At 40.8% G+C, this 14,098-nt stretch overlaps 1 protein-coding gene across 2 annotated transcripts in view; it reads right to left on the reverse strand.

The window, feature by feature from the left end:
- LOC107313521 (transmembrane protease serine 11E-like) overlaps positions 1-14,098 on the reverse strand; it is a 37,885-nt gene that overhangs the window by 6,234 nt on the left and 17,553 nt on the right. The window contains exons 2-8 of one of the 2 annotated variants that reach the window (XM_032444518.1): positions 13,603-13,734; positions 12,219-12,329; positions 6,362-6,485; positions 5,224-5,339; positions 3,415-3,482; positions 1,541-1,704; positions 473-511 (exon numbers count right to left, since the gene is read on the reverse strand). In XM_032444518.1, the coding sequence (XP_032300409.1) occupies positions 473-511; positions 1,541-1,704; positions 3,415-3,482; positions 5,224-5,339; positions 6,362-6,473 (499 nt within the window). In that variant the 5' untranslated portion in view covers positions 6,474-6,485; positions 12,219-12,329; positions 13,603-13,734. Of the gene's footprint in view, positions 1-472; positions 512-1,540; positions 1,705-3,414; positions 3,483-5,223; positions 5,340-6,361; positions 6,486-9,352; positions 9,619-12,218; positions 12,330-13,602; positions 13,735-14,098 lie in introns of those variants that run through there. The other variant, XM_015861844.2, reaches the window with a different exon arrangement.

Genomic DNA, 14,098 nt, shown 5'->3' on the forward strand with positions numbered 1-14,098 from the left:
AGGCAGCAGATTGTCTTGTAGAAGAAAAGATCTGGCATGACCATTTTTGGAGAAAGCTAAGGCTTTCTTTAGGGCTACATGTAAGGAATGTTTGGAAGACACAACTTGGACAACATTTTAATGCTCTGATTTTTCAGTCTTGCTAGTTTTACTGGGTAACAGCCTGAGATTTTCAGCTCACAACAACTTCAGTCCTCATGCAAAGCTTACTGACAGCAATTCATTTACTTACCATAGCCAAAACTAAAGCCCACCACCATCTAGTTGGAATACTAAGCTGTAAACACTGCAGAGCAAGCAAAACTCCAAAAAGAAGGGAAAAAAGAGCTAAAATGTTCTCTGGTTCATGAATTACCTATTGTTCTGGTAGCTTAAAGTTATTTTTCAACTTGCATCTCAAGCATAAAAATCTTATAAACACTGAACTGATTGCACTAAGCCCCTTGATGATTTCTATAAAACGTGTACTTACAGTTGTTTAAAAGGTTATCTCCATTCTCCTTATTTAATTCTGAAATGCAAAACAAAGAATACAGTGTGGATATTTTACATTGCTATGTGTAATCTATATGAGATCTAAGACAGACTCTCTGTATCCAGCAAACAAGTGAAATTACTTGTGTTGCTGCTTGTAGTAACAGTATGGCAAAAAGTGTTATTTGCTTTACTGAATAAGTTCTGTTATGCTTCTGCTCCTCACTCAAAGTGCAAGGCCAAGGGATGCACTTTCTTGCCTTAACTCAAAGCTAAAAGGAAAAAAAAAAAAAAAGAAAGAAAACAGAAAAAAGCAGTAGTTGACAAATAGGCTCAAATAACATCTGCATGTGCTGGAGCCTATGCTGTACTAAAGCCTATACGCACATGTTCACATTCATTATGGCAAGATGGTCACAGATCCTCAGTTCTGGGCTTTACTGATGCTAAACTGTATTGTTATTGATTTCTTCACTACAAAATCTCCTGTTGACAGATTCTGGTGATAAACAATGACAAACTCTTGTGAGAGGATTACTGTACAGGGAATGTTTGGTTATTAATGCTTGCTACAGCAATCTGTCAAATATGCAAAGGAAATGACAGATGATGGAGAAGGGAACCATCTCAGCCTTGCGTTTTTTAAATAGCTTAAGGATTGAGCACATTTAAGAACCTGGTGATACAGCTTCCTCTCCAATTCACTGTGTGCTTTAGCAAAGTAATCTGTGAACCTGGGTTGCAAAATTGGATCTTTTTTTACATTGGCCTGTGGTATCAAAGCCAGGTCACACACAGGGAACTTCCGATGCACAGAGCAGAATTCACTCGTGCATGTAAACTGGGTATCAGTGTGCTTTAGCTCTCTTAATGCTACTACTTCTTTCAGTTTCCTGGGCTGTCAGCCACAAAGGCAATAGGGCTTGCCCACACCACAGGCCTGAGAAAGGAAGAAAAGAAAACAGAAATTGCACATATTTGCACAGTGAAGTGAAACTCATTACATTGAAATAGCAAAGTATGAGGAACAAATTCCAAGCTATAAACACAAGCCTACGCCACTTGCCTGTGAGTTTAATGGTAGACTGGTCAACATTCAAGAACGTTGAGCTTGTTTCAAGCCTTCTACGTAACACACTGTTGACGTGACTCCAACTTGTTGCCTTACTGTCAGCTGAGGGAAATTTAAATACCAGAGCAACAGATGCAAGCACTCCACCAGGATCTGGGCTGCAAACCAACATAAACAAAGCAGTGTCATCTCTTTGCCCACTAAGCCTCTGTGTCCTGCTTTGTGATGTCTGCTTTCCTTATATGAGAACAGGTCTGGTCTGCAGTGATGTGCCGAATGAATAGCATAGCTGTGCACAAGCAAGGTAAGATGACATATGTCAGCAGGCAGCAAAAGGCCTGGTTCATACTGTAACAGTGATCAGGGAGAATCTTCTGGGAGGAGAGGAAGGATCACTCCCTTTAGTGTCTATGCAGTTTAGTCTAGACCTACAGAAATTAGAAAGGTCTTCTGGTATTCTTTACATTTAAGTTACTTGTCAGTTTATCAGAAAGTTCCTTTGGATCCAGAGAAAAAAATCTCAGTAGTTTGTGTTATCAGAGCAAGGCGTGATCACTTAATATCAGCAAAAAAATATTAATCCCAACAGTCTAAAGGAAAACCAACAGAAACCTGAAGGCAAAGACAGCAGAGATGCAGATAACCTGACTCAGTGCTCAGCTGCAAGAGATAAGGTGTCTCTAGTGAAAGTTTAGAGGCAGTACACTGTTTGGTCAGCCTAAAATGTAAAGACGCTGCTTTAAGTCTAGGTCCTAAATTTTATAGTTTCAGTTAAAACGGAGTATAGGAGATTTACAGAAGAAACCACCAGTGGAAAAAAAATGTTGAGCACCTTAAAGAAATAACCATGTAGACACAGGTCAAAGCAAGAGAGGCTTTCTACATGATCCACTATTGATAGGACAAGGAGGAACAGTTTTGAAAAAATGAAGGGAGACTTGGGCTAGATGACAAAAGGAAATTCTTTACACAGAGGATGTTGAGGCAGTGGAACACATTGCCCAGAGAAGATGTGGATGTCCCATCCCAGAGATGTTCCAGGCCAAGTCAGATGGCGCAATGGACAGCCTGATCCAGTGAGTGGCAGTTCTGCCCACAGTCGGGGGCTGGGACTGAGTGGTCTTTAAGGTACCTTCTAATGCAAGCCTTTCTATGATTCTAAGAGAGTCTCAAAGTGCTGTGGAAAAGGACATTTTCAGGAAGCATGGCATTCTTTGCTGTCCAGGGAAAAATATTCCTCAGCAGATATGGGCCTTACAGAAATGTTACTACTCCAAACCCAAATCATGTGACAGAGGGAAGTGATGGTTCTTACCACTGACAGAAATACAAAAGTACTGCATGGAGAGGGGAGACTTATAAGTTCTCACAACCTCCATATTCTTGTGTCACACTTGCTTCCTTTCCTGTCTCTGCAGATATCTCAGACTGGAATTTATTCCTTCATATCTTTGCAGAGCGGGTGGACAATAGTCACCTCCTGCTGTACACCACGCAGGGGGGTAAACACCAGCTTGAGTTTCTACAGAAAACATGATGAGGAATAAAATGCTGACTGGATCGCTCAAGCTTAACTAGAAGTGAAGGCTGGGATTCATTTACTGCATCACATCTACAAAGAACTGGTGTTCAGGTAATCAATATGCATAAATATAGGGCCTATTTTCTCTTCCTTGCTCATTTCTGAAGTAGCCTAAGCCCTCACAAATACTGAGAATTCAGAAGGAAAGTGACAACAAGCCAAGACTTAAGATACCCAGCAGGCATGATCCAAGCATAAGCAACCATGTACATTCCCTGTGGTCAAGGAGTAGGAAGAAATTATATTTATCACATTTCTGCTTGTTCCTGACCTTCACGTTACTTACCTTAGACTGACAACATGAGATCTAATGTACTTGCGTCTCAGAAAGGACCCCTTAAATACTCTAGCCATCTGTTAAAGGAAAAGAGTATATCAAAATACACCCGTAATACATGCATCCTCTCAAACCGAAACAGTCTTGGGAACACCTAAAACATAAAAGCTGCCTTTAGAGCCCCATCTCTACACCAGAGCTACTGCTGAATTTCCATTGGAGATTGCAGAATCAAAATAAACAGTTGAGTTAGCAAATTCTGCTCTCTGTTCTGCTCTCCAGGCACCTTTTCAACTACAGGGTTGCTGGAACAGACAGCATGCACGCTTACTATCCTGCTTGCACAAAGCAAGGTCTCTTTATCACTACAGTAACATTTAAAAGACAAAGTTGACAGGTTTGCAGTGGAGCGGGGAAGAATTGCTTATATAATTCCTCCTTCCTGACTGCAGAGACAGCAACAAGGAATTTAACACTCCCTGTTGAAAGCTAGAGTCAGAAGATGACTGGGGAGGACATAAAGATGACTGGAAGATGACTAAGAGGCATAGAAGACTGAGTCAGATTCTTTTCAGTGATGTCCAGTGACAGGACAATAGGCAATGGAGATGAACTGACTGATTATGTGATTCTACAATCTAGGGTGAAGTTATCCTGAACCAAATCATATAACAGCTCCCAGAAATACATGCAGTCAAAACTTTCTAATTTAAACAAGTTAAGAAGACTTCCTCTGCTAATTTGTCCATATAAGCCTTTCTTACTGTACTTTGTGCATCTTAGAAGTAATTTATTTCTCTTTTCTATACCACCCTAGCTTTCTGGTATCTTTGCTGAAAGGAAAAGAATGCCAAGCAACAGTACTGCTGCCAGTATGCATGTGCAGGGCAAACAATGTCTTTCAGCTCTAGATTTATACCCTATGTGGACCCAACTGGAACACTGCATCACAGAGTTTAAACTGTTCCTCTGCTGGGCAGTTCAGCTTTTAGTTACTGATTTCCGTAGTATAACCCCAATTTAATGGGGAAGACCTACAATTTTAGTTCCCAGCTCTTTAAGTTCAATAAGTAATAGCACAGGACTGCTAGGGTACAATCCACATCACCAGCCAGCAAAGAACATCCTCCACCAGTCGAGTGCTATTCCTGCACTGATTATGCCCATGACTGCTTCCAAATCCTTTTTGATTTGGTGTGAGGTTGCACAGGATCATTCACTGCTCTCTGTGCAAGTCCTGTGCAACTATGGCAAAATCATTAAGCTCCTAATAGTAGTTCAGCATCTAACTCCTGATTATTTCTAAGAGAACTAAACATTTAATACTGATGAGCTCAGCCTTGATCACACTGTGCTGTTTTCCCCATCCACCCTAAGCAGCAAAACCACCACCAAGCTTCCTCTAAATGATTTGGAAAGATAAGTACCATAGAAAAATTACAAAGCATGCGGACACCATGATTGACAGCCATATGCATGACAGACTTTCAATAGAGTTCTTCCACCCTAGTAATCTCCTCTATTTCCCAAGTATTTAACATTTAACCTTGTCATTGGCAGTTACTCTATTGGCAGTAGCAGACTGGGTAGTCTCTATTACACCACTAAGCAAAGGTGAATAGCAGAGCCAGAGAATAGACTCTACTTACTCCAACGTTTAACTGTCCTAGCTTTTGCCCTTGGAATAGCCTAATATAGTCTATATAATCTAAGTACATGAGCATGAAGCATAGTCATCCCTCACTTATTTCCAACCACACAACTGTAGGAAATTCTTCACCATAGGCCAGGTAGAGATAGAGAAACAACTTAGTTTACCATGGTTTCAATCTCTTGGCTCAGGTATCTGAACTCCTCCGTTGTTTGCCTTCCATACTGAAGGTCATATGGAACATTGGTGATAAGGAAAGTTGCATTGTAGTATCGGTCCTGATCTACATAAGAGAGGAAGAGGTAAAGTTGCTTCACTCCTTCAGTACAAATCAGACATGCATAGTTCTGTGCAGATCACGGCACAAGGCTCCTAGGCTCTGATTGTGACACTATCAGTTGTGGCCAAACTCTGGACAGCACAGTGAGGCAAGGGGGATCTGGGACATCTTGTCTCACCACACAGCTGAAGACTTATTTCCACCCTTACAACCATCCCAAGCAGTTCTAAATTACATTTGCTACAAATCTTCTCTGAGGACCATCAAACTAGATGCCTTCTGGTATGCCCCTGCCCCTCAGAGGCAAGTGGCCTTCCCAGAGCTTTTCACATTCATTGAGCAGCTGGGTTAAGGTTAAAATAGGTCCTTCAGGTGAATGGCTGATGGCCCTTACAATACAGAATTAGCAAAAAGCTATTTGAAAAAATAAGCTGCGGCTCTGCCACTACATTGTCTAGAGCCCTACGATTATCTATGGCCTTGCTGAATTTTGGTGAGCAAAGACAGCAATACAGCTAGTTCTGTCATGGCAGAAATTAGTTTCAAAACCCCTCACAGTAGTGGAAACAGAGTGGTATCACTCAGTTACTACTGAAATGGAGTCCTTGGCAATCAGGACTCCAGAAAACCCAAACCTCCATCCTTTCTCTTTCTGCAGTGTTGTGCCAGATGGTTTCTGCAAAAACCTTGTTCAAGACCAAGATTACTATGCATACATCACCTGAATGTTAAGACATACTTCTGGGCTTACACACAACACACAGTTATTATCTAACTATGGATAACAGTGGAGGTAGCAGGGCAAGACAAACTGAAGAATGGACAAACTTTAAATCCCCATTCAAGCAAGTGATATTTTAAGTAATCTTGCAGGATTTCCAATTAGTAAAGGACTTCAACAGGATCTAATAAGTTCCCATGCAGATTCTATACCCACAGTAGATTTCTTAACTAAATCACTGGGCAGGACTACAACAGCAAGTGAAACACAATAGATACTCAAGACAACAAAATGATGCACTTACAATGGCACAAAAAATAAGTAATCAAGCCAATTATGATGGCCAGACCAATTATTACTGATGCAACGATGAGGGCTATCTTCCATGGATTCACATTCCTCCCTCCTGAGTCCATCTGAGTCAATATCTGCATTGAAAAAGAAAATATGTAAAAATTCAACTCTGTTACAAACACAATAGCATGTCCTGTGCAAAACTGTACCTGGCCCAGCTTAACTCATCACAGACTCGCAGAAGCAGGTAGGTTGGAAACGCCCCTGAACGCTAGGACTCTGAAGTTCTCAAACAAACCCCCATTAGATCAGGTTTCCCCAGGCTTTATCAGGTTTTTAGTATTTCCAAGGACAGAGATCCCATAGCCTCTCAGAATCCTGGTTCAGTTTGTTATCACACTCCTCACAGCAAAAGCTTTTTACCTTATATTTAGTAAGAATCTCCTGTGTTCCATTTTGCCTTCATTACTTCACATCTGCCTCTGAGAAAAGCCACAAGTATAGTGCAGGTATCTCTAGTAGAGACTATTTCTCATCAACAAATATTACACAGATCTCGAGTGCATTTGGCTGCCCAGAGAGGTGCTTAAGCTGAACTTGACTGTAATAATTCACGACCGATGTGGTAACTTCTGCACTCTGGGGTATAAGAGATGCTACAAAGTACAGTTTTGTGTTATTTTGCATTGTTATGAGTAGTAACACGTATTGGTCTCCTACTGGGTTTGGGTTTTTTCTCACCAAAAGCATGCACATGTTGTGGCTCCTGCCAGACAATGTGACAGAGAGAAGAGAAATATCTACTAACGTTTCAACACACTGCAGCAAGACCCAGTCTGAGTTACACACTAAAAGTCAACAACAGACTTGTGAAAAAGTTTGGAACCTGACTCGCATGTGGATAAAGGAAGAATGAGCCTTTTCCTTCCATTTATTTCCTTTTATGCAGCATTAAGCCATAGAACACTAGGAAAACCGCAGTTTTGCAACTGTCCTCAGTAGTGTTGCTGTACCACAATGCAAAGCATTAACTGCAATTATTTCAGAACCCTAGTAATTCTACATTGTACTTGTTGTCAAACCATGCATTGAGTCTCTACATTGTGGCTGGCATTAGTACAAGTTGTTAGAAGAACATGTGGAATACCTCCTCAATATGACTGAAGTGAAACACAGAAATTGCAAGCTCTGAGGAGGAGGCACTTAGCTAACTAGTCACCATACTGTTTTATTACCATTAAACCAGGTTTGCATTTGCTGTGGGTCAGACACACTTGATGTTATATTCCCCCTTTTCAGGCCTTTTACACAGTCATTTCTGAACAGGACCTGAGAAGACAGGAGCAGTAATGAACAGACGGATGGAGAGATGGAGAGCTCACACGTTTTCTCACATTTTCTGGGGTGACAAGGCAGCACAGTGAAAGCAAAACAGAGTCAGCAGAGCAGGGTAACAGCAAAACTTGCCAGTGGCTTAAGATGTGTGCCCAAAGGACAGATCAGCAGCAAAGATAAAGACACAATGCACAAACCTATGACAGCAAATAATAGTGAAGTCAGGGGAGACTGAATGGAGTTCTACACTCTGTCTTAAAGGGTGAGAAAGTTGAGCAAAACTATGAGGAAGACAGGGCTAGAAACAAAAATCAGGAAAAGAAAAAAAAACAGTAGAGCCACAAAAGAAACTGAGATGTCTGCACACAGATGTGTTCAGCAAGGGAAGCAAGAAGAAGAGAAACTCACCCAAAAGTTTGGTTTTAGCTAGTGAGTGCTGGTATGTATCCCAGACTGTTTCTTAAGAAGGGAGGCAGGAAAGATTTTTATGCCCTCAAACAGGTGGTGTTCACTGCTAAGTTTTGCTGTAAAAGTTTTCTGCAAATCTACCTGTCTTCCCACTAGACGGGCTTAGTTCCTGTTGGATGGTCTGTGCAGAGCAGATTGTAGAGCATGAGAAAGCTGCCTCAAAGTCTGAGCCAATCAGAATTGCTTTCTATGGAATCTCCAAGTTGCAGGGGCACATAGCATTCAGTCCTATGAAAGTAGTTGAAAGGAAGCCCCTCAATATAATTCTGTATTCATACAGGTTATTAATTTGAATATGGACATACAAACTAAAGCAGAAACACCTCTTCAGATCCCAAACAGTTTCCTCTCTTTAGAAGGATGCTCTTATCTCCACCTTGCTAAAGAAAGAACTAGGACAAGAAAAATCATTTGTGGAGTGAAAATGCCGAGTCCCACCTCCTCCTGAAGTGTACAGATGACAGTATACATCCTTCAGCTGTGCTGCTCGAGTACAAGACCTAGGTAAGGAGCATCTATCTTTTCTGTTCACTTCAGCAGCAGACCTGCTAGTCACCAGTTGCACAGAGAAGCATTGGGAAGGAAAAGCTGTTCTGTTTAGAGCTTTATAAGAAATAATCTTCACACAGCACAGAAAAGATGGCCTTATTTGTCCCACAAGCAGCAAGCTTTGCAGAAAAGCTTGAATACAGGCAATGCTAAGCATGTACTGCTTGCATTGGAGCAGTGCATGCCAAGGCTGACTAAAACATTAGGAAGAGCCAGTTCTTGTTCAGATTATGTGCAGTCCGCACATTCAGCCAGTAATCACATATTACATCACCAACTAGCTCCTTCACTCCTCTAGCCTTTTTGCTATTATCTCATGAAGTGCAGGATTCTCATGCTTTACAAGAATAACCACCTGGCAGGGATTCCTGTGCCTTGGACTGCTGTCTCTGTAGTTAAATAGTTCAGTGGCAGGTGGACCCCTATGTTCAGGAACCAGACTTCTGCATGATCTTCTCTACGCTTCAGTCACCAACAAAACTTTGCTCCACCCAACTACACACCCTCAGCTAAAGAAACAGTGACTCCTCTGTCATGCTGAAGAATGCAGAAGCAGGGATGATCTGATCACCTTCACTTATATTTTCCTTATGACATTCATTCTCAGGAGAGAGATCCAAGAGAATTCAGGAAACACCAATACACTTACCCTCCAGCACAGCAGCCACTCTAGTGAGAACATGAAAATAATCTCAATTCCTCAAAAGTAATCCTTAAGAGATCTCCACTTGGAAGGCTGAGACCTCCCTGCTCTGAAAACTATCTCCTCACAGTCTATATCAAGAGGCTTTTGGTCTGTACTATACTAGCAAAAAGATTTAGAACAAAACTCTTATCTTAGTGAGACTATGAGTGAACATCAGATCTCCTCTAGCAGTCAGTGTTCATTTAAAACCCACTTAATTACCAAGAAGACCACAATGGTCCAATGACTGTAGCATCTGACAAGCTTATCATGGTTCATTTAGGTCTGGAAATGTGAACTATTATTCTCACACTTTACACATCTTGGCTCTGCACCAAAGAAAGCATTTTGATGACTAAAAGGTTATTACATATGAAAAAAAGCCATCCAAATGAACTTCAGAAATAACTTAATTCTATATCAACACAGTAAAGGTGTGTTTATAGATATATGACAAGCTCTGACAAAGGATATTTTAAAAATAAGTGAAATGTAGCAAGAAGTAAAGCTATATTAATAATTACTGACACATCAGAAACACTTATACTGAAATTTTACTGGAGTACAAGTCTGATCTTACTTGCAAAATCAATGAGATAATGGGTAGCATTTCAAGTTGCCATCTCTCCTAGCTGAACTACTGTGTTTTACCAAAAGCCTCAATAACATCAGTTCCAAAAAACTGATCTTTGTTAAATGAAAACAGTTCAGACAAAGAAAGAAAGTGAAACTGCCACCTGTGTCCTGGGAAGAGTACCCTACTGGGTAAGCAGGGAAGGTTGCCCTTTTAGGAATGTTTTTTTCTTATGTCTTAACCTAAGGCTTCATAGCACTTCTTACCTGTACTTGCCCTCAAATGGGTCTAACATTTTTTGCCTTTTTTTTTTTTCTTTTTTTTTTTTTTTTTTTTTTTTTCCTTCTTAGCAACATTTATTTATTCAAAGTATTTTGCCAAGTTTGGCATAGAATAAATAATATCAGCTCTTCCATTTTGCCATCCAATCTGCTATTGTCTTCCTATAATAAGTTTAGCTCAATCCCTGCTCAGTGATGTTGCAGTACTCAGAAAATAATGTGGTCTGCAAACACGCTGATGAGGGTCTCTCCATACTTAAGTCATGCCCAGTTTTCCATTCTAGGATTCAGGCATAGTCCCACAATCACTCCAATCACACTTCATAGAAATGAAGCGCTTTCACAAGACAACTGAACAAACTTATCTGCTGGCTCAGTGAGTGAAACATTAAACTATATCCCTGAAGCATCTTTCTTTGGCAGGATGGTTAGAGGAGGTCTGATGTTCGCTCATAGTCTCACTAAGATAAAAGTTCTGTTCTGAAACTTTTAGCTAGCATAGTACAGACCAAAAGCCTCTTGATATGGACCGTGAGGAGATAGTTTTCAGGTCAGGGAGGTCTCAGCCTTCCAAGTGGAGTATATCAAGAGACCAGCAGCAAAAGCACATGGCCATGCAAACAATGCTAATTCCACTCCCACCTCTGCTATAAACAATCATATCAATCTAGTGCTTTTCTTCTACTTTGCCCCTTAACTGTCCAACTCTGCTAAGGTCTTGCTGCTTTTCAGAAGCTCTCTATAGCTAGTCAAAGACAACAGCTTGTCTTTACAAGATTCAACAGCAGCATTTAGCCTCTGGCATAGTCTAAGACAACACAAAATGCTGCTCATACAGTCTTCCCTGGTTATTTGATCAACTTTGCAATCAGCACAAAACACTTTTTTGCTCCTTTCTCTCATCCATTTTGTGTATAGCTTTTAGGAGATTGTAAGTCCTATAATTGTTGGGATAGACCCTGCCTACCATACTGGTACAACAATCTGTGGGACATAAAGCTAACAACTGAAATGAACTTGATTAATAACACATTTATCTGTAATTGATTGTCACAGCCAACATCTTGGCTGAGACTCCTGCTCTGTAACAAGTTTTAGGAGAATTAGGAAGGTAAATACATAAGGATTTCACAGCTTGCATGCAGGTATGAGACATCACTATAGCATAAGGGAAATTAAATACTTGGTCACTGAATACAATCAGTTTACAATACAGTTCTGCAACATCTAAATCATTTTATACTTTGGTCACAGATTACTACCTTATTCTATTAGTTCAACAGTTTCAGAATACAGCAGTAGGTCTCTGGTTTTCAGCTTTTGAAAAGAGCTCGGTCTGCCATTCCTCCCCTTTTCATGGTACCCCAGAAGTGAGATACTAGACAAGCAGTTACAGTATCCATGTTTTTTTCTGTCTGATTTTCATTCCAAGATAGGGTGGGTGAAATGGTGTGGTACAAGATTTGGTACACTTCCAAGAGGATTCTGCACATATTAACACTTCACTGACTGCAAAACGTCCACTAAAGTAAACAGAATCACAAGAAGCTACTTTTATGACTTCATCCCACTTACCATCTCATACCATGCTGTCAGCAATTGTGACTGCAACACGTTAACTGCAGCAGCAGCAAGAAGGGTAGATCAGAGTTACGGTGTAGTGAGAGGATTCTCACTTGCCCCCCCACAACACTCTGTGGCCATAGACCACCTTGCCTCATCACCTCACCACCTTGTAGGAGAGCCAAGGAGTTCTTGGAAAACAAACGCTTTTTGGGTGAGGAGAAAGGATGAAGTATAAGGATTACTGATGTAGAGAAGGCAGCCCAAATCAGAAGCTAACTCAGAACTAGAGCCATTCATTCTCCAATCCCCGCCTTAGTCAAAGTCCAGAAACTGCAAAAAAAAATACATATGCCATATAGCCATGCTGCTCAAACCACCAAGTAACAAGTCTGATGGCTGTATCACTCACCTTTGGGTACTAGTGAGAGGTCAGAAAGAGGGTCTTTTGTCTGGGAGATGTACCGTCCTGAACTCCACAACACACTGTGCAGCATCTCAGCATAGACTTGAGGCTTTATCGCTTGAATTAGGAAAGAAAGGAGTCATAGGCAAGTCAGAACAAACAAGTCCAGCAAGTCTCGGTGACAGAGGCTTACCCAGTAGCATGATTCCTCCCCTAAAACAATAACAGTACACTTCTTTCATCACACCTTTCATCCAGGAATCCCAAAGCCTTTTCAGAGCATTAACTACACGCCCTGCAACACCCCAAATCAGAAGAGACAAGAAAATTTTGCGAGGATACAAAGCTTATTTCCTTCTTTGGTATAATTAAAAAAACAAACCAGAAATTATAGTCAGGACCAGTACGAAAAGATTGCATGTGTTAGAGAGACAATCTTCAATCTGAGGTCGGATAAAGAACTGATTTGTGTTGAAGAAGGCTCAGTGGCATGTGCCTCGGCTGCCTTATAAGGTGCTGTTTGGTCAGATAAGAACTGGTGTGTAATTGTTACTATGAGGTCAAGTTTGTGATTCTACTCTAGTTTCTTAGATGTTGATTTTGATTGAGACCTCCTAGCCACAGACATGTTCATTCTGGAAAAAATCTTCTAGATTGCATGTGGTATTCATGTTTACATAGGCATTTCTACTTGTGCTAGTTATGGCAAGTTAATTGGGAAGTCAATTATCACAAGCACAAACTAACCCAAGGTAGCATTTCTCAATCTGTACTCAATTTTAACTTTACTAAACTTGCTCAAAAGCATATATGCCCACACAACCTTATGCACAGGTTTGTTCCAGAAAGCCAATTTAAAGGACAGAACATCAAACCAAGAGGCTTTTGTGTGTGGCAGATACTTTCTTTGCTTTGCTGCAATAAAGTTTTTAACATCTAGGAATTCTTGCCCTGCTCCTGAACAGCCTTCATTTGACTCCTCTGTAACTCAGGAGTCACCAGCTAAGAAACATACTGCTCTGAGTACTTCTTGTTTGGCTGGAGCTTTTGCTTCCACTTTACATGAAGTCCATAGACAAATAACTGGAGTACTGCCCTCCTGGGAAGGCCAGCTTCTTCTGTACTAAACAAAGCCTAATGACAGGCTTTAGCTTCTCATAATTTAGATTTAGTCAGGGTCTCCTCATAATTTATTATGAAATGCAATAAATACAGCTACTAATAATGTATCATGTTATTGTTTCTCAATACTTTAACCACAAGCTGCATTTCTATTCCATAATGGCAAACTTTTATCGAGTCAGTCTAGATATACGAGTGAAGTGTAGACAAAAGCCTAGCTAGAGGGTGAGAATTTCTGAGGATAAAGAATCAAATGTCATATGATTACCTGACCCAGGTGGTGTGAATACTTCAGGCAGTCCCAAACACTCAGAGACAGAGCCCTTTCTGATGGCCGTCATGGCGCAGATGGAAGAACGCATGACATGGAGGTGTCACAGAAATCTCTGAATGCTCTCACCTGCAGGCAAAACAACCCATTTGAAAAGATTTTTCAGGTCTAGTTTAATGTCAAGAATGAACCAAAACTGGTGAAGGATACAATAACCCTAGTTAATAGTCCTCTATCTCCTGTATTCTCTTTTATAGACAATACTTCCTTGCTGCAAAAACTTCAGCTAGAATAAAGGGAAAGTAAAGTCTTGTGAAGTCCCCAGTACAGGAGGGATATGGGCCTGTTACAGCACGTCCAGAGAAAGGCCACAAACGTGATTTGATAGATAGAACACATCAATATCAAACACTACAAGGACAGGCAGAGAGAACTGGGGCTGTTCAGCCTGGAGAAGAGAAGGTTCGGGGGAGATCTGATAGTGGCCTTCTAG

Source organism: Coturnix japonica, chromosome 4, assembly GCF_001577835.2.
Source record: "Coturnix japonica isolate 7356 chromosome 4, Coturnix japonica 2.1, whole genome shotgun sequence".
NCBI lineage: Eukaryota > Metazoa > Chordata > Aves > Galliformes > Phasianidae > Coturnix > Coturnix japonica.